General features: G+C 52.6%; 2 protein-coding genes across 3 annotated transcripts in view; both read right to left on the bottom strand.

The window, feature by feature from the left end:
* ABTB2 (ankyrin repeat and BTB domain containing 2) overlaps positions 1-20,730 on the bottom strand; it is a 180,861-nt gene that overhangs the window by 19,356 nt on the left and 140,775 nt on the right. For both annotated transcript variants that reach the window (XM_060103247.1, XM_060103248.1), the window contains exons 4-5: positions 2,299-2,451; positions 542-707 (exon numbers count right to left, since the gene is read on the bottom strand). In XM_060103247.1, the coding sequence (XP_059959230.1) occupies positions 542-707; positions 2,299-2,451 (319 nt within the window). The remainder of the gene's footprint in view (positions 1-541; positions 708-2,298; positions 2,452-20,730) is intronic.
* CD59 (CD59 molecule (CD59 blood group)) overlaps positions 1-20,730 on the bottom strand; it is a 519,147-nt gene that overhangs the window by 406,906 nt on the left and 91,511 nt on the right. The gene's annotated exons all lie outside the window — the stretch shown is intronic.

Below are 20,730 nucleotides of genomic sequence, written 5' to 3'. Positions count from 1 at the left end.
ATTGCCTCCAACACTTCCTATCCCCTTTTCTGGCTTCATTTAATGCCTTAGCACTTTTCACTAACATACTCTGTATTTGTATTTGTGTGTGCGTGTGTGTGTATGTGTGTGTGTGTATGTGTGTGTGTGTGTTTCTTAGTATCTGTCTCCTCTAATGTTAACCCGTGAAGGCAAGGATTTCTACAGGCCTGGAACGTGGCAGGCACACAGGATGCTCCAAATACAAGTCTCAGTGATTATGATCTAGAGCTCGCTATCAAGCTGACTCCTCTGGACTCTTTCCCAGCCCTGCACCCTATGGGGCAGCCTCCAGCCTTCCAGTGAGGGGAAGCAGAATCCCCGTTACAAAGGACTTCCAAGGGGTGTTAGGGAAGTCTCTGAGTTGACATTCTACCTGGATGGCAGCCCACATCTTAGAGCACAGAGCTGAGTGGGCGGGTCTCAGGTTTGGGACAGAAGGGACTGTGCCACCGGCTCCAGTGGTCACGAACCCCTGTGGACTCTGGTCCTGAGCCTGGCTGGCGGAGCGCTCAGAACGCACCTGGTCGTCCATGGTGTTCACCCCGTCGGGACCTAGGGCCTCGATCGCCTGGCTGATGAGGTCCGTCCTCCCGCAGTTGAGCATGCGGAAACCCAGGTCCTGGTTGAATTTTTCAGTAGCCGCTCGGGCATCCAGCCTCCGGAAGGAACTGAAACAGCATTCGGGTCTGCGCAGAAGAGACCGGGGTGTGTGAGCACGGCTCTTCCTGCTAGGACATGGCCTCCCTATGACAGGTGACACAACTCTGCTGGGCTGATGTGTGGTGTGAGGATGAGGCTGGCGGGGGAGGACTGGGAATTATTATCTAATCGGCAGTGACTGGCCTTGTCACGCTCGGTGACAGGAAGAGCACGTACGTCGGCTGTTCTACAAACACGTTAAAGACGTGCTCTGAGCTCTTGGGACCTGTCAGTTGTCGGAGACAAAGTTCCCATCTAACATAATCTCTCAGGGGACTGTTCTGAGGAGGAAGAAGCTCCAGCTTTCTGGACTTGGGCCACAGCTCTCGGCCGTACAGTTTCTGCACAGAGAAGGCGCACTCTCACTCCTCAGTCGTCGAGGCCGAGCTCCAGTTCTTGCCTCTCCACCCTCTCCCCTCAGCACTTCCTGGTGAGGCCCCGAAGCACCAAAGAGACGGCAGAGAGTGGCCCAGACTCCCATTGCAGCCAAGCCATCCTACCAAGGAGAGTCACAGATAAAACCTGCGTCTGCAGAGGGCACACCGCAAGCTTCCAATAGGTGGCTTCAGCCTGGAGTCGTGATTAGGCCAAAGAGTAAAAAGTACATGCCACAGAACGAGGTCCTGGCATTTGCAATGGAGACAGAAGAAGACAAAAAAAAAAAAAAAAAAAAGCAAGCCTCTTCCAGGTCAAGCATGGCCAGAGGAACGCTTCTCTGAAACAACTTCAGGAGGCCAGTCCAATACAAGAGAGGCACATTGGGAAGGTAACTAGGAGCCCGGGCTTGGGGCCATATGGGCCTGGGTTCAAATTCGGACATGGTCACGTTGCTAGCTGAGTATCTCTGGGCAAGTTACTGTTCCTCCTGACCCTCAGCTTCTCCATCTGAAACATGAGCATTAAAGCCCCTTCTTCTCTGAGGTTGTTACAAGGACTGAGAAAATGCACGTAAAAAGGAAGGGCTCAGGGCTTCCCTGGTGGCGCAGTGGTTGAGAGTCCGCCTGCCGGTGCAGGGGACACGGGTTCGTGCCTGGGTCCGGGAAGATCCCACATGCCGCGGAGTGGCTGGGCCCGTGAGCCATGGCCACTGAGCCTGCGCGTCCGGAGCCTGTGCTCCGCAACGGGAGAGGCCACAACAGTGAGAGGCCCGCGTACCGCAAAAAAAAAAAAAAAAAGAAAAGAAAAAGAAAAAGAAAAAAGGAAGGGCTCAGAACCGGCCTGCACCTAGGAAGTGCTCCAGAAAATGGTGGCAACCGCAGGAAGGGGGGCCCACTTCTGCTGTGTACCCCCAAATGGCCCGAAGAGTCAGACTGCGAAAGCTCTCCCACCCAAATCCGAATGGGAGTCTGCTCTGCGGGCCTGACCCGTGGCTGCCGAGGATGCAGCCGAGAGCAGCCAAGGTCCAGAACACAGCAGTTCTAACAGGTGGGCTTGTGCAGAGAGCACCTCAGCGCAGCTCGAACGAACCGGCTGCAGCCCCTGCCTGCTGCCCGCTCCCAACCCAGGAGAAGGAGGGAGCAGCGACCGGGGGCCGGGCATGGAGAACTCCCCCCACCCCCCGCCTCCCTGGTTCCGTACTTGAGCTGCCGGGGCTCACAGTCCAGGCCGGGCAGCAGCAGCCGGGCCGCCTGCCGGATGTCGCCGCTGTCCACGGTGAGGCCGCGGCGGTGCTCCGCGTAGGTGATGGCCACGCGCATCCACTCCATCAGCGGCGGCAGCAGCATGAAGGGCCTGGGAGGCAGCAGAGGGAGGGGTCAGGCCTGGGCGGGCCGCTCCCTGAAGCACAGAAGGGGACCCCCTTGAGCACCCACTCTCGGGACGGCCGCGGAGGCTGGTCCCCTGTAGCCTTCCAGCTGCGGGCGGTGGAGGGGGCCTGACTCTTCTCCCCACGGACAGCGCGATCTGCCCCATTCTACAGGAACGCTGTCAGGACCCGGAAGGAATCCCTGTCATGGGCCATGAGCAGAGCCTGAGGGCCTTAGGTGGCCCATCAAGGAAGGGGCTTGCCAGCATGTGGAGCTGGGGACTCCTGTGCCCTCCACAGAATTCAGACGGGGTCTCTCTCCCTGCAGAGGGGAGAGGATGCCTGCCTTCTGGGTGCTGGGGTGCAGAGGGAAGAGTCGAGCAGACCCAGGCTCCAAACCCAGCTGTGCCCCTGCATCACCACAGACAACACCCCGAGGCTGTTTTCTTCTTCACCTGTGAGACGGGGGCAGTCCCCACTTCTCAGGATCATCGTGAGGCCACGGGAGACGACACATGGCACACTACCTGTGTGTGGTGGACAGCCACTCCCTCCTCAACTGACCCCCGGGCTGAGGTGGGCCTATGTCGCTGCCTGTGGCAGGCAGGGTGGCCCCAGGCTGGTGCCCGAGGTCCTCCAGGGAGGACCTGTCCCAGGACCTATGTCACACCCAGAACCCATGGCCACGGTGTGGGGCAGCTAGGAGGAGGCAGGGAGAGATGGTTGGTTCAGCAAGGCCTCTTGAGCTACAAACTCAGGGGGCACCGGCGTTCTGGGTGCCAGCAGGCGGCACCATTCACAGGACAGCGACTAGTGCCCCCTGGTGCTGAGCAATACCATGGTCCTGCCACTCAGGGCCGGTCCCTCCCGGCCCCAGGCCCTGCCGTCCCCACCCCACCAAGCTTGACTCCTGTCCTCCGCCCATTCTGGCCCATCTCCCATGGTGAAGACCACTCCACAGCCCAGCAGACCCCATGCTGTGGAGCAGCCCCGACAGCCGGTCTTGGCTTCATGCCTACCGCCCCCCATGCCCCCTCCACACCCCACTTCACCTGATACCCTGGGATCCTTGTGTGTTAGGCCCTTGCTGTCACCATCTTTCCTCTAGACATACAGAGAGGTACTCTGGCCAGGAAGATGACCTCCATCCTCTCCCCTCAGCTCCTGAGTAAATCAACTGCAGGGAATCACCTAAAGATGCCCTCACATGACTGATCTCAGATCTCAATAGCTTAGGTCATCTTCGAAGTTTGCAAAGTTTCTCTTCTTGAGGGCAAAGGATGCTTTCATTTATTTATTTAAAAAGAGAATCACATGGGATTCTTGAAAGTGGTTCATTTGGAAATTCTTCTGATGTCCCGGTTCTGTCATTTCTGAAAATATTTCTAGGTTTGAGCCATTTCACTGGTGCACTGAGTGTACCGATCGCTATGGTGACAAGACGGCCACAGGCTGGGAAAGCCTTGTAGCCTTGGCCTTCAAGGATGCCCAGAACCTCACTCAACTTACTTTCCAAGCCTGGCTCACACCTTTCATCAGGACACACCTGACCATCAGGCATTCGTGGTTCTCAAGCCCACCCTTCCCGTTCCCACCTCCTCACAAGAACGGACCAGCTCTCACCTCTGCCCATCCAGATCCTGTTTATCCTTCAAGGCTTAGTTCCAATGCCACTTCTTTCTAGAAGCCTTCCCACATCCCTTTTCCAAAGAAAATAATCTCTTCCTTCTCCAAGATCCCTTAGAATTCTATTACAGAATGAATGCGTCTCATCTTCCTGACTAGATTGTTCCTCTTCAGAACAAGAACGATGCTTTCATCATCTCTGGTTCTCTAAAATATACCCAGCACAGGGCTTCCTGTGGCGCAGTGGTTGAGAGTCCGCCTGCCGATGCAGCGGACGCGGGTTCGTGCCTGGGTCCGGGAAGATCCCACATGCCGCCGAGTGGCTGGGCCCGTGAGCCATGGCCGCTGAGCCTGCGCGTCCGGAGCCTGTGCTCCGCAGCGGGAGAGGCCACAAGAGTGAGAGGCCCGCGTACCGCAAAAAAAAAAAAAAAAAAAAAAAAAAAAAATATATATATATATATATATACACACATACCCAGCACAGGTCCTAGACACAACAGATCCTCAATAAACCGAATGACTGCAAGGATGGCTAAGCATCAGGAACGTGGCATAATGCATCCAAGTTATCAGTTCTGGACCAAGTCCTGTTTCTGCCCAGAAAAGAATGGCATATACTTTTCAGAGTCACAACGTGGACTCGTTAGAGTGGGAAGCCAGGACCCTGTTTGGGGGAGCTTGTAGAATCCAGGAAGGAACAACAATTCCTTTGTGAATTACTCCCGTTTCCAAGATCTTCTTTCATTGTGGATGCCCATTTGAATTCCCCCCAAATGTTATTTTGGAATTTTACAATTCTTACACTCCAATGCTACAAGTCAAGCTCAGAGACATACTTCTACATGTCAGTCCTTCTGATCCAAGGGGAAGGTTTTATCTAAACCACCAGCATTGGAGATTGAAGGGTAAACAAAAAGGCAGTTCCTGGATTTGCCAGCCATTCTTCCCTATTGTGGCCAACGGCCAAGACAAAGAGCCAAGTGTGGCCACGAACGCTCTAAGCAGCATCTCCCAGCTGCACTACGGGAAATCCAAGAGGGAACTCAGGAAACCATGAAGTCTAATCAGATGGTGTCATGATTCATTCTCCCGCCTTGTGCCTCTTATAACTCTGGCACATGAAAAGACGCACTGTTGATAACAGGTGGGTGGATACTGGGAATTGGTTCATTCAGCCTCTATTTTACCATCCTAGCTGAAGACATGGAAAATTGAAAACTACATTTCCCAGACTTCTTTGCAAATTAGGCTTCACCACTAAGACGTAGCTGCATGAGATCTGGTCAATGGATGTGTGGCAGAGGCCACCTTTGTGTCCCCTTTGCTTGTTTCTGCTAGCAAGCCAACGCGTAAAACATGAGGGATTTTTTTTCCCCCTACAGAGCATTCCGGTGTCCATTTCCCAACTTCCTGAGTGCTCCAGAGGCAGCCGTACTGCTATTGAAGGCAAGGGCAGAAACTTCTTGACTCCAGCTTCAATCCTGAATTGCAGTGTCCAGGGTTATCTCAGAGGGAGTAGCCCCCCTGATAGCAAGTTTTGTATTGTCCTTGGAGTCATTCCTGGAGGTTCAGCCTTGAATCTGCTCCTTGAGTCCTTCCAATGATTCTTTTGGCACCTAATTCCCCGCATTAAATCCCTTCCTGTTTAAAACACCTAAGGTGTTTTCTGTTTCCTGAATTGCACACTGATTAATATTCTCAACATACAAAAATCCTTCAGGGTTAAAATTGTCACTCTGCCTCTGGGGTGGTGGCCGGTGCCCACCTGTCCACAAACAAGGCCATTGCAGCCCCCAAATGACCCCTTCAGGCCTTTCTCCTTGGTCTACCCACCTCCCTGACCTGCGGCCCATAGGAAGGTAAAATGACAAGCAATTCATGGACTTTCTCAGTAACATCCTTCCCTTGGCCTGTGGGTTCCAGGCTACTATTTCCTTTCTGGTAATTTCACCTAGCCCACTGGGCATGCTGAGAAACTGGCCTGCATTCCTGGACATTCTGGAAAATCCCTATAAAAACTCCCATCTGTACCGGCCATGGCTGCATCCTAACTGTGGAGTAAAAAGGCTCTAGAGGAGCAAAGCTGGGAATGACTGAGTATGCGTCATCCCCAGGGTCTCTCTGCTTGGTTCCCTCCCAGAGAAAAAAGCCTGCTTCCCTCTTCTTGCCTTTTCCCTAGGCTGAGTGTGGCTGCAAGCCACTGACTTTCCCCTTTGCTGGGTCTGGCACCACGGAATAGCGGTTCTCAAGCACTTTGGCCTCAGAATCCCCTTTGTACTCTTACACGTTACTGAGGCCCCCAAAGAGCTTTTATTTATGTGTATTGTTCTAGCGCTAATTATTGTATCAGAAATTAAAACAGAGAACTTCAAACATCTCAGAGAACTTCAAACTTCAAACACAAACTCATATCCCGTCAGCCATCAGAGTGATACTATGCTCACATGTCACATAGCTTCTGGAAAACTCCCTGGAAACTTGTGAGAAAATGAGTGAAAAGGCAAATAACACCTTATTATTGAGTATAATTTTGACCCTGCGGACTCCTGAGAAGTCTCATTGAGAACCACTGCCTTAGACAAATGTAGTCGATCCCTAAGGCAAGGCCGCTCTCAGGCGTGGGGCTGGGATTCTGTCCCAGTCCAGCCAATTCTAGAATGGTGTGTGCTTTATATGCATGCTCCCGGCCTAAGGATCTGAGGATCCCACACTGAACCCTCACTGGGAGAGAGCCCTAGTTTTAGGAAGCAACCGAACTGGCTCTGTAACCTTGGGCAGATCATTACCTTCTTTGGGCCTGTTTTTCTTTTAAAGATGGTGTTAAGTCAGTGGCTTCTAGACAGTTTCCATCATGAGAAACCCTTCTGCTGTTATTTCACAGCCTCCACATGACAACAGCTGTACCTACTATACAGAGGTCAAGAGCATAGGCTCTGGTGGCCGACTGCCCTAGGCTGCAATCCATTGCACTCTCAATGAATTAAATTGTGATCGGGTGCAAGTTATTTTATCTCCCTTAGCCTCAGTTGCCCCATCAGCAAAATGGGTATAAATAATAGGACCACCTCACAAGATGGTCAGAAGTTATGTACATAAAGGGCTTAGCACAGCATTTGGCACATGGTAAGTTCTTGGTAAAGGTTAACTATTACTACCATTTTAGTGTCTGTCGATAGAGAAAATACATAATAGCAGAAAAGGCTATAGGAATCTGGTCCTATTAAATGCCTCAGCTCCAGCCTTCTTCAAGTCCAGCCAATTCCCTCTCCACACACCCCAACCCTCCAGCAAGTATAAACATGTAAAGCTTGCAGAAGCCTGCCAGCGAGCTGCCCACCACCCACTCATAAAACAGAGCAACAAACACAACCACTGTGTGGACTGTGATCTGGAGACCGTTTCTGGCAGTGCAGGCCCTCGGCCTTGGCTGTCAAGAACCTTGAAGAGGGGAAGGGACAACGACAACACAGACCCAGGGGCCACGGGGTCAGAAACATGCGAGGTGGTGACGGGGTGCGCACGGGATGACTGTGAGGGACCTGCCGCCCCTAAATGCCGTAGGCGGCCTAACCAACCTCAGAAACACCACACACGTGCGCATGCGCGCACACACACACACACACACACACACGCGCGCACGCATGCAAGCGCATCCGCATCCGGTCAGGCTGCTACCATGACAAACAAAGCCACTTAAAAGGGTCACCGACTGGGAGCATTTGTCTTTGTGTGCATAAAATAGCAACTAATGTCACGTGGGGGAGGTGTAAAATACACCAAAGAAAACGGGTCTTTAACAGGAAGGGGGGTGAAGAGGAGGAAATGGAGACCCGGGGAGGCCGAGCATCTCACCCAAGGTCACAGAGCCCTTCAGCAGCAACAGGGGGCCCAGCCCCATGTGTCATGACTCAGTTTCTCTTCCTCTCTCTTTAAATTAATCATACAGATGAGCCTAAGAATATCAAGCCAATGGGCTCACAAGGCCCTTCAATAGGACCAGGCCTGCAAAAGCCATTTTTCCCCGTTAAAAAAATGAAAGAGAATAAACTTCTTAAGGCCTTGGTTTTAAGAGGTCCCTGCAGCCTGGGGAAAAACAAAAACCTCTGCCCCACTCAGCAAGCATATGATTTATTGGGATTACAGTCCTATAAGCAGTGTCTTAACAACATGAAACAGGAAACGCCTCCAATTTCCAGCTCAAAGCAGGCTCTGTTCTTCCTTGAGGTGGGCAGGGGCCTTGGGGAGAGAGTCAGGTTGGTAGATGGGGCACAAGCCTGGAACTGGAGGCCCAGGCGTGAGAAGGCCTTGGGCCTCTGTCCCCAGCTGGCAGGCCAAGTCTGGGGCCAGCAGGTATGTCCCCTCTGCGCCCACCCACAAGGACTGGGTTCAAATACTCAGGCAGGCAGATCTGGGAGGTGCCCACTGGCTGGGCAGGGCCTCGAGACCTGGCCTGAGCTCAGCCCTGGGAAACCGGGCTGTGGTTTCTTAACTTCCACCGTTGGCTGGGAGGACACAGGACTCTGGGACGCGGGCCTGGCTGGGAGGGTCTGGGGAGGCCCATGATGCCTTAGAGCCCACCCTGCCTGTGAGCACCCTTAGTCTAGGAAAGGAATCTCACAGGGACCAGCTACACAGCTGCAGGTGATGGTCAAGGGAGGGGGTAGCCAGAATGTCTCCCACCCTCAGCCCTAAATTCTTGCACAGACTCTGCCCCACCTTCAGTGGGAACCACTGCTGAGCACTGGCGTTGAATGGGGTGACCTTCCCCCTGAATCCATCCTTCTCACGGACCTTGCTGGGAAGCACGCCGCTTCCACGCCCTAACCTGCTGTGCCGCCTGGGCTGGGAGCTGGCAAGTTGGCACCGTCAGGAGCCTGAGAAGATGCCAAGCTTTTCCCAATCAAGTGACAGCTCTTCAAGCAGAGACTGCTCTAGGAAGGTCAAGGTCGGCTCTTGCCAGCTCTGAGGCCCTCACCACAGGTCCCCCAAGATTTCTGGAGGGCCACGGTGGCCGAACACCAAGCCAAGACATCCATGGAGAATGAAGCCAACATCGTCCCAAATGAAGTCAGATTCCACTCCCAGTACAAAGGAAGCAGTTCTAGTCTGGTTCACATCTTGGACTAATTCCTTTTCTAGAATTGCTTGGTAAACCAGAATGGTTTGGCTCAGCTTGGAGTCAGAGCCCGGCAGGCACCTCTCTTCTGACCCCGGGGCCTATCTCCTCTGGCAGCCCGGCTGCCTCAGACCCTGGAGCTGACCCCTGGCAGAATCTCCATGTAGGGTCAGGTGACTTCTGTTAGAGGCAGGGCTTAGGACTTTCTTCTGGGAAATACACTTTTCTTATTAAAACCCATCTGGTACAGATTAGAGGCACTAGAAAAAACCCCAGTTGCTCAGATATGCATATGGATATAAATTTAGATTACAACCAAGTCATGATTAGCTGTGAACGATTTCCCTGCCTCTTCCCATTGGTTGCCCGTCAGGGAACCTAAACATGAGCTGTGGGATGGGAGGCCAATTGGGTAACAATCGGGGCATCCTGGCCTGGCTCCGAGGCATCCAGGAATAACTGGGAAACACAAACAACTAACGTGTACAGAGCATTTGCTAAACACGTGGCACTGTTTTAAGCCCTTTATATCTATTGACTTCTTTCATCCTCATATCTATTTTATGAAACAGGTACTATTATTATCCCCATTGTACGCATGGAGAAACTGAGGGCTGGAGAGATAAAGTAACTTGCTCCAGGTCACGCACCTAGTAAGTGGCAGAGCTGGGATGTGGTCCCAGGCGGGGTACACCCCGTGTCCAATCTCCCAAAGAGCATACTCCACTGCCACTTAGCTTAGTAAGTTGGCCCTGGCTTTCCATTTTTCTGGACCTGGACATCTTGGGGATGATGAGCATTAGGCATAGTTAACCATGTAGTCTGTCATCCAAGCTGGACAAATTTTGAGAGGGAAAAGGAGTGCTATTGCCAACAACACTGGGACAGCAGGCGTACATGAGAAGTGTCTCAGGCAAACACAAACACCTGGTCACCCTGGCATTAGGCACTGGGGTCAGGCACCTTGCCTGGCTCATGGGTCTCCTCCAGGCAGTGGGAGGTCCTCTCTGCCCACCTGCCCTGAGCCTGGTCCCCATTCTGCCGTCAGCACTGCACCCTCACAGCACTTAGCCCATTTGGTATCATTTTGTTTGTTTGCATTCTTTTTGTCTGCTTTCCCCTCAGGCTATAATTTCTCTGAAGGCAGAGACTGTTCTACTTACTGATGCTGCCCAGCCCCCAGCACAGAAGCCCATGTTAGAAACTCAACCTTTGAATTCAGAAATGCATAGCCCAGGGAATTCCCTGGCGGTCCAGTGGTTAGGGCTCCACGCTCTCACTGCCGAGGGCCTGGGTTCAATCCCTGGTTGGGGAAATAAGATCCTGCAAGCCACGCGGTATGGCCAAAAAAAAAAAAAAGAACAGAAAACAGAAATGCATAGAACGTTTCTCACTCCTAGAGGTAAAGCCCTCTGGCTGCTAACATGTTCTCAGGGGTCCGCTCTTACTCCAGAACTCTCTGCAGGTCTCCCGAGCTCTAAGTCAGGTAGATGAGCTCCTGAAATGGGGAAGTGCTTCGTCTTCCATTCTTGGAGGCTTGGGCTGGCTTGGGTATTAACAAATGGTTCTCTTCAGAAAAAAAGAAAATATTTCCCTGATAAAAAGATAAGCATTCCACAGGAGAATTTTCTACCCAGGAACAGCTTCCTGGGGGAGCTTGGCTGACTGGGGCTAAGGTGGTTTCTGGGAGGGCAGCTAGGATGGCACGTGGAGCCGTCTCAGGGAGGGGACGGCAGGTGTGGTTCGGCAGATGTCCATGTGGCCTTGAGCCGTGATGGAGGGGACACGGCCATCTGTCTTTGGTAACTGGGCCTGACTCCAGGGTGGCCTCTTATGTGGGTGGGATGGTACAGATTTCACTGGAGACTGCATGCGGGCACCACCCCTCCACCCTCTCCCCTACAGCAGGGAGGGCTCTGAGTGCTGCAAGGGCCAGGGCATCTATCTGGCCCATTCCTCAGGCCAAGGCTCCCTTGTGTGGGGGCCTGGCCGGCAGGCGGCCTAACTGGCAGGTGGCTGGCAAAGCAGGCCAGAGTATCGCTGCTTCCCACACAAGTGGAATGGAGCTGGGTGAGAAAGCAGGCCTCCCTCTCTCCGCTTGGCTGGGGTGTGGCTCCCTTGGCCTCCCGGCTGCACCTTACCTTCGGGGCTCACTGCTGCACGGAGATGCAAGAGACTCAGAATCACCCAGGCTCGGCGTCTGTGATGGCTGACAAGAGACCACAGCTCTTTCACCCTGTGGAAGCCAGACAGTCAAGGGCCTCCAACCTGTTCAAACACACGCCCCTTCTTTTGAACACACGCTTTCAGAATCATGGTGAGGGCACTGCCACCAGTGATTGGCCTCTGCCAGCAAGTCAGCTTGGGAGGACCCTACGGCTTAGCTCTCCTGCTTCACTGACCCAACAGGCAGCTGCTGGGCAGTGGGCCAGGGGTGGGGTCATTTATTTAGAGTCTCTGAATAGGTGTTCCTGTCCGGATTCAGCTGAGTATTCTCACACAGCACCCGCCTTCCCTACCCACCCCACAGTCTAAGGCAGAAAGGTGACCCATTCACACTGTCAGGTAAAGAGTTTCCAGAAACTTCCAGAAGGAGGTAGAGGCACGGGGCTCTTGAGGCCTGGCAGAGATGCACGTGTGCAAGGTGGAGATTCCCGACTGGCAGCTAGTGGCTTTGACCTGAGCTGGAGACGGCGGTGCACTCTAACCCAGCCAGAGGAAAAGGCTCCCAGCACTTGACCCTGCTTTCTGCACCCACGGCCCAACTGCAGCCTCAGGGGAGACGCTGGCACTGGCTTCTGAGCAGCAAAACCACATTTTGCTAAGATTTGCTGAGGGCCTACTACGTGCCAGGTAAGCAAGAGGCCATTCTGAAAACATTACCCTCTAACACAGCCACCCTGCAACGGTGTTTTACAAATGTGGAAACCAAGGCTTTGAGAGGTTTGGACACACGTCTGAGGTCACATAGCTAGCCAATGGCAATCTGTCTGGCTCTAAAAAGAGAGATTCCGAGGTCCTTCCTGAGACCAAACTGCCATACGCAAAGTGCTCTGAGCCTGCTGGCTGGTGGAGAACTGGAAGGCAGGGCATGAAGGAGAAAAGAGTCGCCCCACTGCGCCCACTGCCCCATTCTGACCAACTCCAGCCTCCGCGCCCACAGCCTCCTCAGTCCTGAAGGCAGCAGGGAACGGGGTGCTGGGCTGGGCCCCAAAGGGACACTCCGGACCCCTTGAGAGCTTTCTTCCCCCAAATCTCAAATATTAAAGCAGCAAAGGAAGCGGCTGTCAGAGGCAGTTGGTCTTGAGGGAGGAGGGAAATCTGGGGAGCCGGCTGGCAGGCAAGTAGGAGCAGGCCAGAAACCAGCCCAGCTGGACTCCAGACATCGCCCGAGCGCCTATCCTGGCCCATCCTCGGCGTCTGCAAAGTCCACAGCTCAGCCTAGGAAGCTGCCTTCTGTAAGAAAGCAAACTCCATTCCCTTGACTTGGGACTTCCCAGCACCCAGGCGCCCTCTGGCAGACAAAGGGCATTGTGGCAGCCCGTGATGAAAACACCCCTGGGGCTGGCAGTTCCCAGTCTTCTTCTTCTCTTTGGGGACTGGGAGGGCGCAACAATGGGACAGGAAATCACACGCAACAGGCAGCCCCGGGGGCATTTGTCAACAGCTGGGTCGGGATCCTGTTCTTTCTCCAGCCCCTGTTATCTGGCACTGCCACTTCGTCTGTCCCCCATCCCTGGCTCACTCCTTCTCGGATGCTGGACAGATGCCCACCCTCTCTGGCCACCCAGAGCCAGCGAACTCAAGCCTGTGGGGGAAGAGGCCCTGAGTGGTTGAGAGCGAGCAGCCCAAGTCACACTGGGCAGGAGGTGCTGATGGAGACCGATTCCCAGGGTCTTCCTCTCTCCCCCAGGAGGCGGGGGGTAGGTCTCACCCCCCTCCGCTGACACTGTGAATTCACTGCCTTCTTATGGTTGGACCTCCCTGCCTGAGCTCAGATTTGTCTGTTCCTAGCTGTGACCTTGGGTGCCCCTCTTACCCTGTCAAGGCCTCAGTCTGCTCTTCTGTAAATGGGAGTGGAAACGGCTTCCTCTGAGAGCTTGTGAAGATGTGCTAGAGAGTTGTGTGTTTAAAGTGCTTTATAAACTGTAAAGATTTGTCCAGATGCTTCTAACCCATGTAAACATAAATCAGGTCATATCACTTCTACGCTTAACACTCAGCGATGGCAGCCTGTCTTGTGCAGGCACTGTGGCCAAACCAGCAAGTGAGGGGCCAGGGGCACGACTGCACCACTAACTTCAGAGTGCTTGACTTGCTGCTCGGTCTTTGAACCAATGGGTGGATGAAATCCAGTTTTTAGCGTTCTTTGAGATTCTCGGGTGGTGGGTTGCGATAAATCCAAAGTCTGTACATATCTCTGTTCAAAACTGTCTTCACTGAATTAAACCTTTGGACCATCTGGTCTACCTCATCTTCTCTGTCATTTGCCTGGTTCCCTGGCTACAGTCACGGGTGGGTTAAGAGGGAATTAAGGGCAGCGATTGAAGGAGGTATATATGAGGGGGAAAGAAAACATGCACTCTGAGTAGATGTGATTTTTAAATTCACCACTGTTTTGGGTTATTTATGCATTAAACATGATTTAGTTATTTGAGTCCCTTCACAGGTTTATGAAAACAGTAATTATATTGATAATCGCAGCCATCACATATGAAGAGCTTACTCTGTGCTAAGTCCTTTCAATGGATCACCTCATTTGATCCCTGTAAAAACCTATGTAAGTAGATCAAGCCATTTTCCATTAAAAGCTGGGGAAACTGAGGCCTGAGAAATTAACTTGCCCATAGTTACACAGCTAGTAAACGAGAGAGCAGAGACCCCACAGATGGTCTTTCTGACTCCAAAAGTCCAACCTTTAGGCTCTATAGCCTATTTCACTAACCAAACAAAATATTTAACTGCCTCCTCTGCACCAGGGAATGTTCTATGTGCTGGAGTCACAGTGGTAACCCCGGACCCACAGTGCCTGCCTTCTAGAGGGGTGAGGAGGAGGCAGAAAGGGAAGTCAACAAATTCACAGACAAGGTAACTTCAGACAGAGGAGGGTGCTCGGAAGGAAATAAAAAGCAGATAAGAGGATGGAGAATGACTGGGGGTGGGAGGGACAGCTCTCTCGGTGTACGGCAGACCACAGACGAGTCACTTCAGAGGTCACTGGATGCACCAGCCTGGGAAACACATGGAAACAAGTACTTAGTTCACCCGATAGCTATTTTTATTTCTTTTGCTTCCATTTTGGGTAAGCAGATGGAAATTCAATGCACAAAAGGGAGGAGTGGAAAGAGAGAAAAGAGCTTAACGTTGCAAATCTGCTTGAAATGGTACTTAAGGGGACCACAAGTCAGGAGCATAAAGCCACCAGCGCCGTCATCTCTATTATTTGATAAGAAAACACTTTCGCAAGCCGAGCAAAAGGTTAACGAGCCCACTTCTTCAGACTGAACGCGCAGCCTATCCGCGGGCCCCTCCCTTTTATGTAAAGTGCTCATCTGAGGGGAAACATCCCCCTCCTGCATCTGGACTGGAACAAAGAGAGGCCTCTCTCTGCTGTGTACTTCATGTGTGTTGGGGGCCCTGCCCCAGAACTTGGGGGGCCCCCAGGAAGTAGGCACTGCTTAGATCTTCACTCTACACAGGAGGAAACTGTGGCTTGGAAGGTAGGGAGACATGTTCAGATCACACAGCTGGAGGAGGCGGCGCCGGTTTGACCCTCACGCACGGGCACCTCTAAGGATGCAGGTCTCCACAGGAAAACCACTCAGGCGCCACCTAGGAGCATTTGCCTAGATAAACAACAACCACTGATGATTTAAAAAAAAAAAAAAAAACACAACCTATTCTGTGCTTTAAAAATGTACATGAAATGTAGATTTCATGACCTATTTCATACGTCATGAAATATGCACTTTGAAGCAACAAAATCCCTCTGCGACTTCTGTTGCCAATGTCACCCCACCTGTCCCAGTGTCCTGTGGCTGTTCTTTAAGGCCCAGTTAAAACCCCAGTCTGTTCTGACACTACCTCCCCAAAGACTCCAGTCTTCTCCAAGATCCTCTGGGCTATGAGGATGAGGATGAGGATGAAGATGAAGAAGATGATGACTGACACATACTGTGTGCCAGGCACTGTGCTTTGCATATATTAACTCAATCCCCATGACGCCCCTACGAGGTTGGCACTGTTAGTCCTGTGTTAAGAAGAAACTGAGGCATACAGGCTAAACGACGGAGGCCACCAGCTTGTACATGGCAGAGCTGGGATTGAATCCCGGCCAGTGTCAGGGCCTGAGGGCTGACCTAATGCAGTATCATACAACCAAGCTTCTTCTTACATTGTCTGGTGCTTTGTGCTCATTTTTTCCCTCTATCTTGTTTTTGCCTCTCGTATTAGTCAGGAGACTCAATCACATAAGGCATTCCATAATTCCCTTATATCCCTTCCCTGCTGATCAACAGAAGTACAGTGAGAAATGTGAGTTAATTAGTGAAGCACTTAAGATGGTATCTGTCACTTAATATGTGCTCTATAATGCTAGCTGTAATTAGCAGGAGTGTTTGTAAGTAGGAATAATATTAGGAGTTGCATTATTAACTATTATTGTTGGTAGTGGCACTGGTTATATTGGTAATATCAATAGTAGTAGTGGTAATTGTATTAGCTGTAGTCATATTACTAACCCAGATGCTGCTTGAGAACCCAGTCAGAATGGCCATCATCAAAAAATCTAGAAACAATAAATGCTGGAGAGGGTGTGGAGAAAAGGGAACACTCTTGCACTGCTGGTGGGAATGTGAATTGGTACAGCCACTATGGAGAGCAGTATGGAGGTTCCTTAAAAAACTACAAATAGAACTACCATATGACCCAGCAATCCCACTACTGGGCATATACCCTGAGAAAACCGTAATTCAAAAAATGTCATGTACCAAAATGTTCACTGTAGCTCTATTTACAATAGCCAGGAGATGGAAACAACCTAAGTGTCCATCATCGGATGAATGGATAAAGAAGATGTGGCACATATATACAATGGAGTATTACTCAGCCATAAAAAGAAACGAAATTGAGCTATTTGTAATGAGGTGGATGGACCTAGAGTCTGTCATACAGAGTGAAGTAAGTCAGAAAGAGAAAGACAAATACCGTATGCTAACACATATATATGGAATCTAAGAAAAAAGAATGTCATGAAGAACCTAGGGGTAAGACAGGAATAAAGACACAGACCTACTAGAGAATGGACTTGAGGATATGGGGAGGGGAAAGGGTAAGCTGTGACAAAGTGAGAGAGTGGCATGGACGTATATACACTACCAAACGTAAGGTAGATAGATAGTGGGAAGCAGCCGCATAGCACAGGGAGATCAGCTTGGTGCTTTGTGACCGCCTAGAGGGGTGGGATAGGGAGGGTGGGAGGGAGGGAGATGCAAGAGGGAAGAGATATGGGAACATATGTATATGTATAACTGATTCACTTTGTTATAAGCAGAAACTAACACACCATTGTAAAGCAATTATACTCCAATAAAGATGTGAAAAAAAAAAAAAAACATCATCCTACATCAATGAAGAAAGACTCTTCTCGGCGCCAACCGTCACCTAAGCATGTTTATGACCATTTTAGTAACGGGGGGAGCGGGGGATGGGGCTGGGGGATGACAGCCACCATTTATGAGCACTTTTAGGTGCCAGGCACTGAGCTGAGTGTTTGACCGCATTATCTCATTTAACCCGAGTAGCATCTTATTATCTTCACTGTTTTACCGCTGAGGAAACTGAGGCCTAGAAAGATGGGCTGATGTGTCACACTGCTAGAAGGTAGCAGAGAGGGCACCTCCGGGATGACCCAAGAGGCTGGTGGAACCCTCTGACCCTTGGGCAGTACCTGAGGTCGTGGTATGGACTTCAGGTGGAGTGGGTAAGACCCCTACGGGCTGGCACCTTTGCCAACTCCAGTTTTTCTGAGTTCTGTCCACATGCTTGCAGGAACCCTCTCGGCCAGCATGACACAGATCAGGGCAGCCAAGAGAGGGGCTAGACACACAGCACCTTCTTCCGGGATCTCACCTGGAAAAGGGCTTTGATCTCAGAGCAAAAATAGCTCCATGGGAACTGGGGACTGATAGGTATCAAAGCAGCACTCTGGGCCACCTGTCTCTCCTGAACCTGCCCAGGGTGCAGGACCACGTACCAGACAGCTCCAGGGCGGATCCTGGTAGAAGTGCCTCTCCTCGCAGCAGCACGGGAAGGGCTTCCTAGCGCCTTCATTCTCAGAGTGGTCCGGGTGCTGAGAGGGGATGTGTGGGGAAAGGGCAAGTGAAAATCAGCCAGTCACAGAAACCCTGAGCAGGCCAGCGGTCCCCAACCTGTTTGGCATCAGGGACCGGTTTCGTGGAAGACAATTTTTTTCCACGGATGCGGGGGCGGGGCGGGGGATGGTTCAGGTGGTAACGCGAGTGGTGGGAAGAGACGGGGAACAGCAGATGAAGCTTTGCTCACTTGCCCGCCACTCACCTCCTGCTGTGCGGCCAGGTTCCTAACAGGCAGTGGAGCGGCACCAGTCCGCGGCCTGGGGGTTGGGGACCCCTGTCCTGGGCCGCAAGCTCAGCCCTCCCTTAGTCTTGGCCCTGGAGGTCCCAGCTCCCCCGGGCATCGTTCTGGACCGTGTTTCCTTATTCTCCCACTGCTCCTTGCTCTCTCCCCCAGGTCCCACACTCTCTTGCCACGTGGTCTCGGCAAATGCTATTCCTTCTGCCTGATACTAATCATCATAGTAGCTAATACTGAGCACTTACTGTGTCCAGGTACCATTCTAAAAGTGCTACCTACGTTAACTCATCAGCGCTCGCCTTACGGGTGGCTGTGAAGACTAAATGTCAGTTGTCCACAGAACCTGGGCTCTGGAGAGACTAAGTGACAGGTCCAAGGATCTAAGAGAGTGATAAGTTTGATCTCAAATGCGTGTCCTTGAATCGCAGTGTTCCCCTCAGATCGTGCTCTGCTGGCTGAGAAACAGAACACCAGATGTTTCTAGGTTCCATCCCAAGTCAGACGCTCTTCCTGGCTTAGTGTCCTGAACACCAGCAGGCCCCCAGCCCTTGGACCGAGCGTCCCTCCATGATGGGGCACTGTGCAGGGCTGGGGAGAGGGAAGCAAGGGGGCCAGGGCTTGAAGCTTAAGCAGATGGGCTGGTCTGTGGACAAGGAGCCCACCTTCGTTTCCAGTATTCCCAGATATTCCTCAGGGATCTGGCTTCTCTGCTACTGCTGGCAGCACCGTTCGGTGAGTCTGAGCACCCCAGCTCCCGAGGTTCTGAGGCAGAAAATCAGATTACCCTCTGTCTATCTCAGCCCCCTCTGCATCTCTAGCTGCATCTGTCTCCTTCCGTGTGCTCTGCTGGATGATGTTCTCCTCCAGCAATTTGCTGGCAAGCCGGCAGACCTCCCTCTGCTCCGGCATGTCTACACAGCCTTCCTCCCCACTTCCCCAAACCCCTCATTCCCAGGAGGACGATGTCCTCTGCCCGGATGCTATTTCAGCTACCCATCCCTCTGCCTCCAGGCGTGACGAGCAAGGACCACATTTAGCCAGATGTGGCTGTCCAGTCTCCTCCAGACCATGGGGGAAGAGGCTCCCCCCATCTCCCTGGGTAACCCTGGATCTCTGACAGCAAGTTCTTTCACTTTCTGAGCTCAGTCCTGGGTGATGACATGCCCTGCAGGGGGGCAGCTGTGACTAATCCTGTGTTTGAGATCCTGCTGGTGCCTGTGATGCAAAGCTGCCGGCAGGAAAGGGATCCTGGGAGGGTGCAGGGAGGCTCCAGCTGCGGGGCTCTCCCAGGGCAGAGGAGAGGCAGGTGGGGCTGGAATGGCCCCAGAGAAAGTGGCCCCAAGGGCCATCACCCACCAGATTATCTCAGAGCTTTAGGACTGGGTCTCAGCAGCTGGGTGGGAAAGCTGTAGCCTGGCATGGTGAAGGGCGAGGGCTTTCAGGTCAGAGATACCTGATTCGAATCCTTGCCCAGATACTCAGCAGCTAGGTCCCCCCTGGCCTCATGCCCTCGTCTGTAAAATGCAGGTAATGCTAACACGCACCTTGCTGATTCGCTGTGGAGCACAAAAGAAACAGAAGTCGGGAGAGCTGCCCTTTAAAAGGAAAAGCTGGGTCTTTTCACATGTGGCATCTCACTCGCCCGCCCTGATGGGTCATCAGCCCTGTTTAACAGATGAGGAACCTGAGGCGTGGAGGGGCCTGTGTGGGAGGCTGGATCGGAGCCCAGGCCCCTGCTCGAAGCCTGTGCTCTTTTCCCTGCTGCTGCCCGGCTCACTGCAGAAGCACGTTCGACTGCCTTCTCGTGCCTCGCAAAGCTCCCGCTGCTTCTACGACTCCCTTCTCCCTCCAAACCCAGAGCAGGAGGCCCTGGGGAGAACGGTCCTCACGGAGAGATACTGAGGCCCCACTGACCAGCGCAGACGCAGCTCACGGCGTAGCGGGATGAGCTTCACACAGAGGGTTGAAGGCATGTCCCGCCTGCCCTTTGTCAGCACACTTGTGGTCACACACAACCCCTGTGGCGGGAAAGAAGGGTACTTCCTTCAAAGCGGAAATCTGTAAGCACAGACTGGAGTGGCACCGTCAGTGATGCCACGGGCCAAACCCACGCCGCCAAACTGAGCTCCTTAGCCCAGGGAGCCGAGGCCGTGGAAGAGGTCCCTTAATCCCCACGGGCCCAGACCTCCCCAGACCATCGAATCCCCAAGCGGAAAGCCTCCAGGCTACAAACCCACCATCATATCTGCAATCACAGCTTCTGTCCAATTCTGGTTGAGGGACCTGACCCCCATGTCCCAGACATGGGACAGAGGGAGGAACGTCAAGGGAATGAAGCGGGGGAGGGGAGAGAAAGAGACAGACAGACATCCCCAGACTCACCAAAGCAAAGCTTTGTCACCCTGGAGCCCTAGCACAGGAGAGGTTTTCCCCAGGGCTCTGCTGAGGGTATCGGAGTGGCAGTGCCTCGTGGGGACATGCGTCCCAGCCCGCAATGGAAAGGCCAGCCAGGCTCTCCAAGGCCTGCAGGGCCTGCCCTGTCAGAGTGCATCCAAGCACGGGAGGACCCACTCTGCAGCCAGGAACCAGGCCACCAGAGAGCTGCCGGGCTGTCTGTCCCCCTGGGTATTTTTAAGGTGTCCTCCTTTCAGTCTCTCCTTTTTGGGATTCTTTTTTCCTGATGGTGGTTCCAATTTTCCACATGTCTGACACTCTCTTGAAACGATTCACGGAAAAATGCTTTTGCAACCGACTTCTTTGTGCCACAGACAGTGTGGTTTGTAAATAAGCAGATATCTAAACACGTACTCATGTATATGTTGTCACTCAAGCTCAGCCATCGCAATCACACAGAGAAAAGCAGCTCGTGTAGCACAGAAACCCTGATGTCATGTTTTAGAGTGTCAGGGGC

Source organism: Mesoplodon densirostris, chromosome 7, assembly GCF_025265405.1.
Source record: "Mesoplodon densirostris isolate mMesDen1 chromosome 7, mMesDen1 primary haplotype, whole genome shotgun sequence".
Taxonomy (NCBI): Eukaryota; Metazoa; Chordata; class Mammalia; order Artiodactyla; family Ziphiidae; genus Mesoplodon; species Mesoplodon densirostris.
Note: the sequence above shows the minus strand (reverse complement) of the source record. Positions and strands in the feature narration are given on the sequence as shown.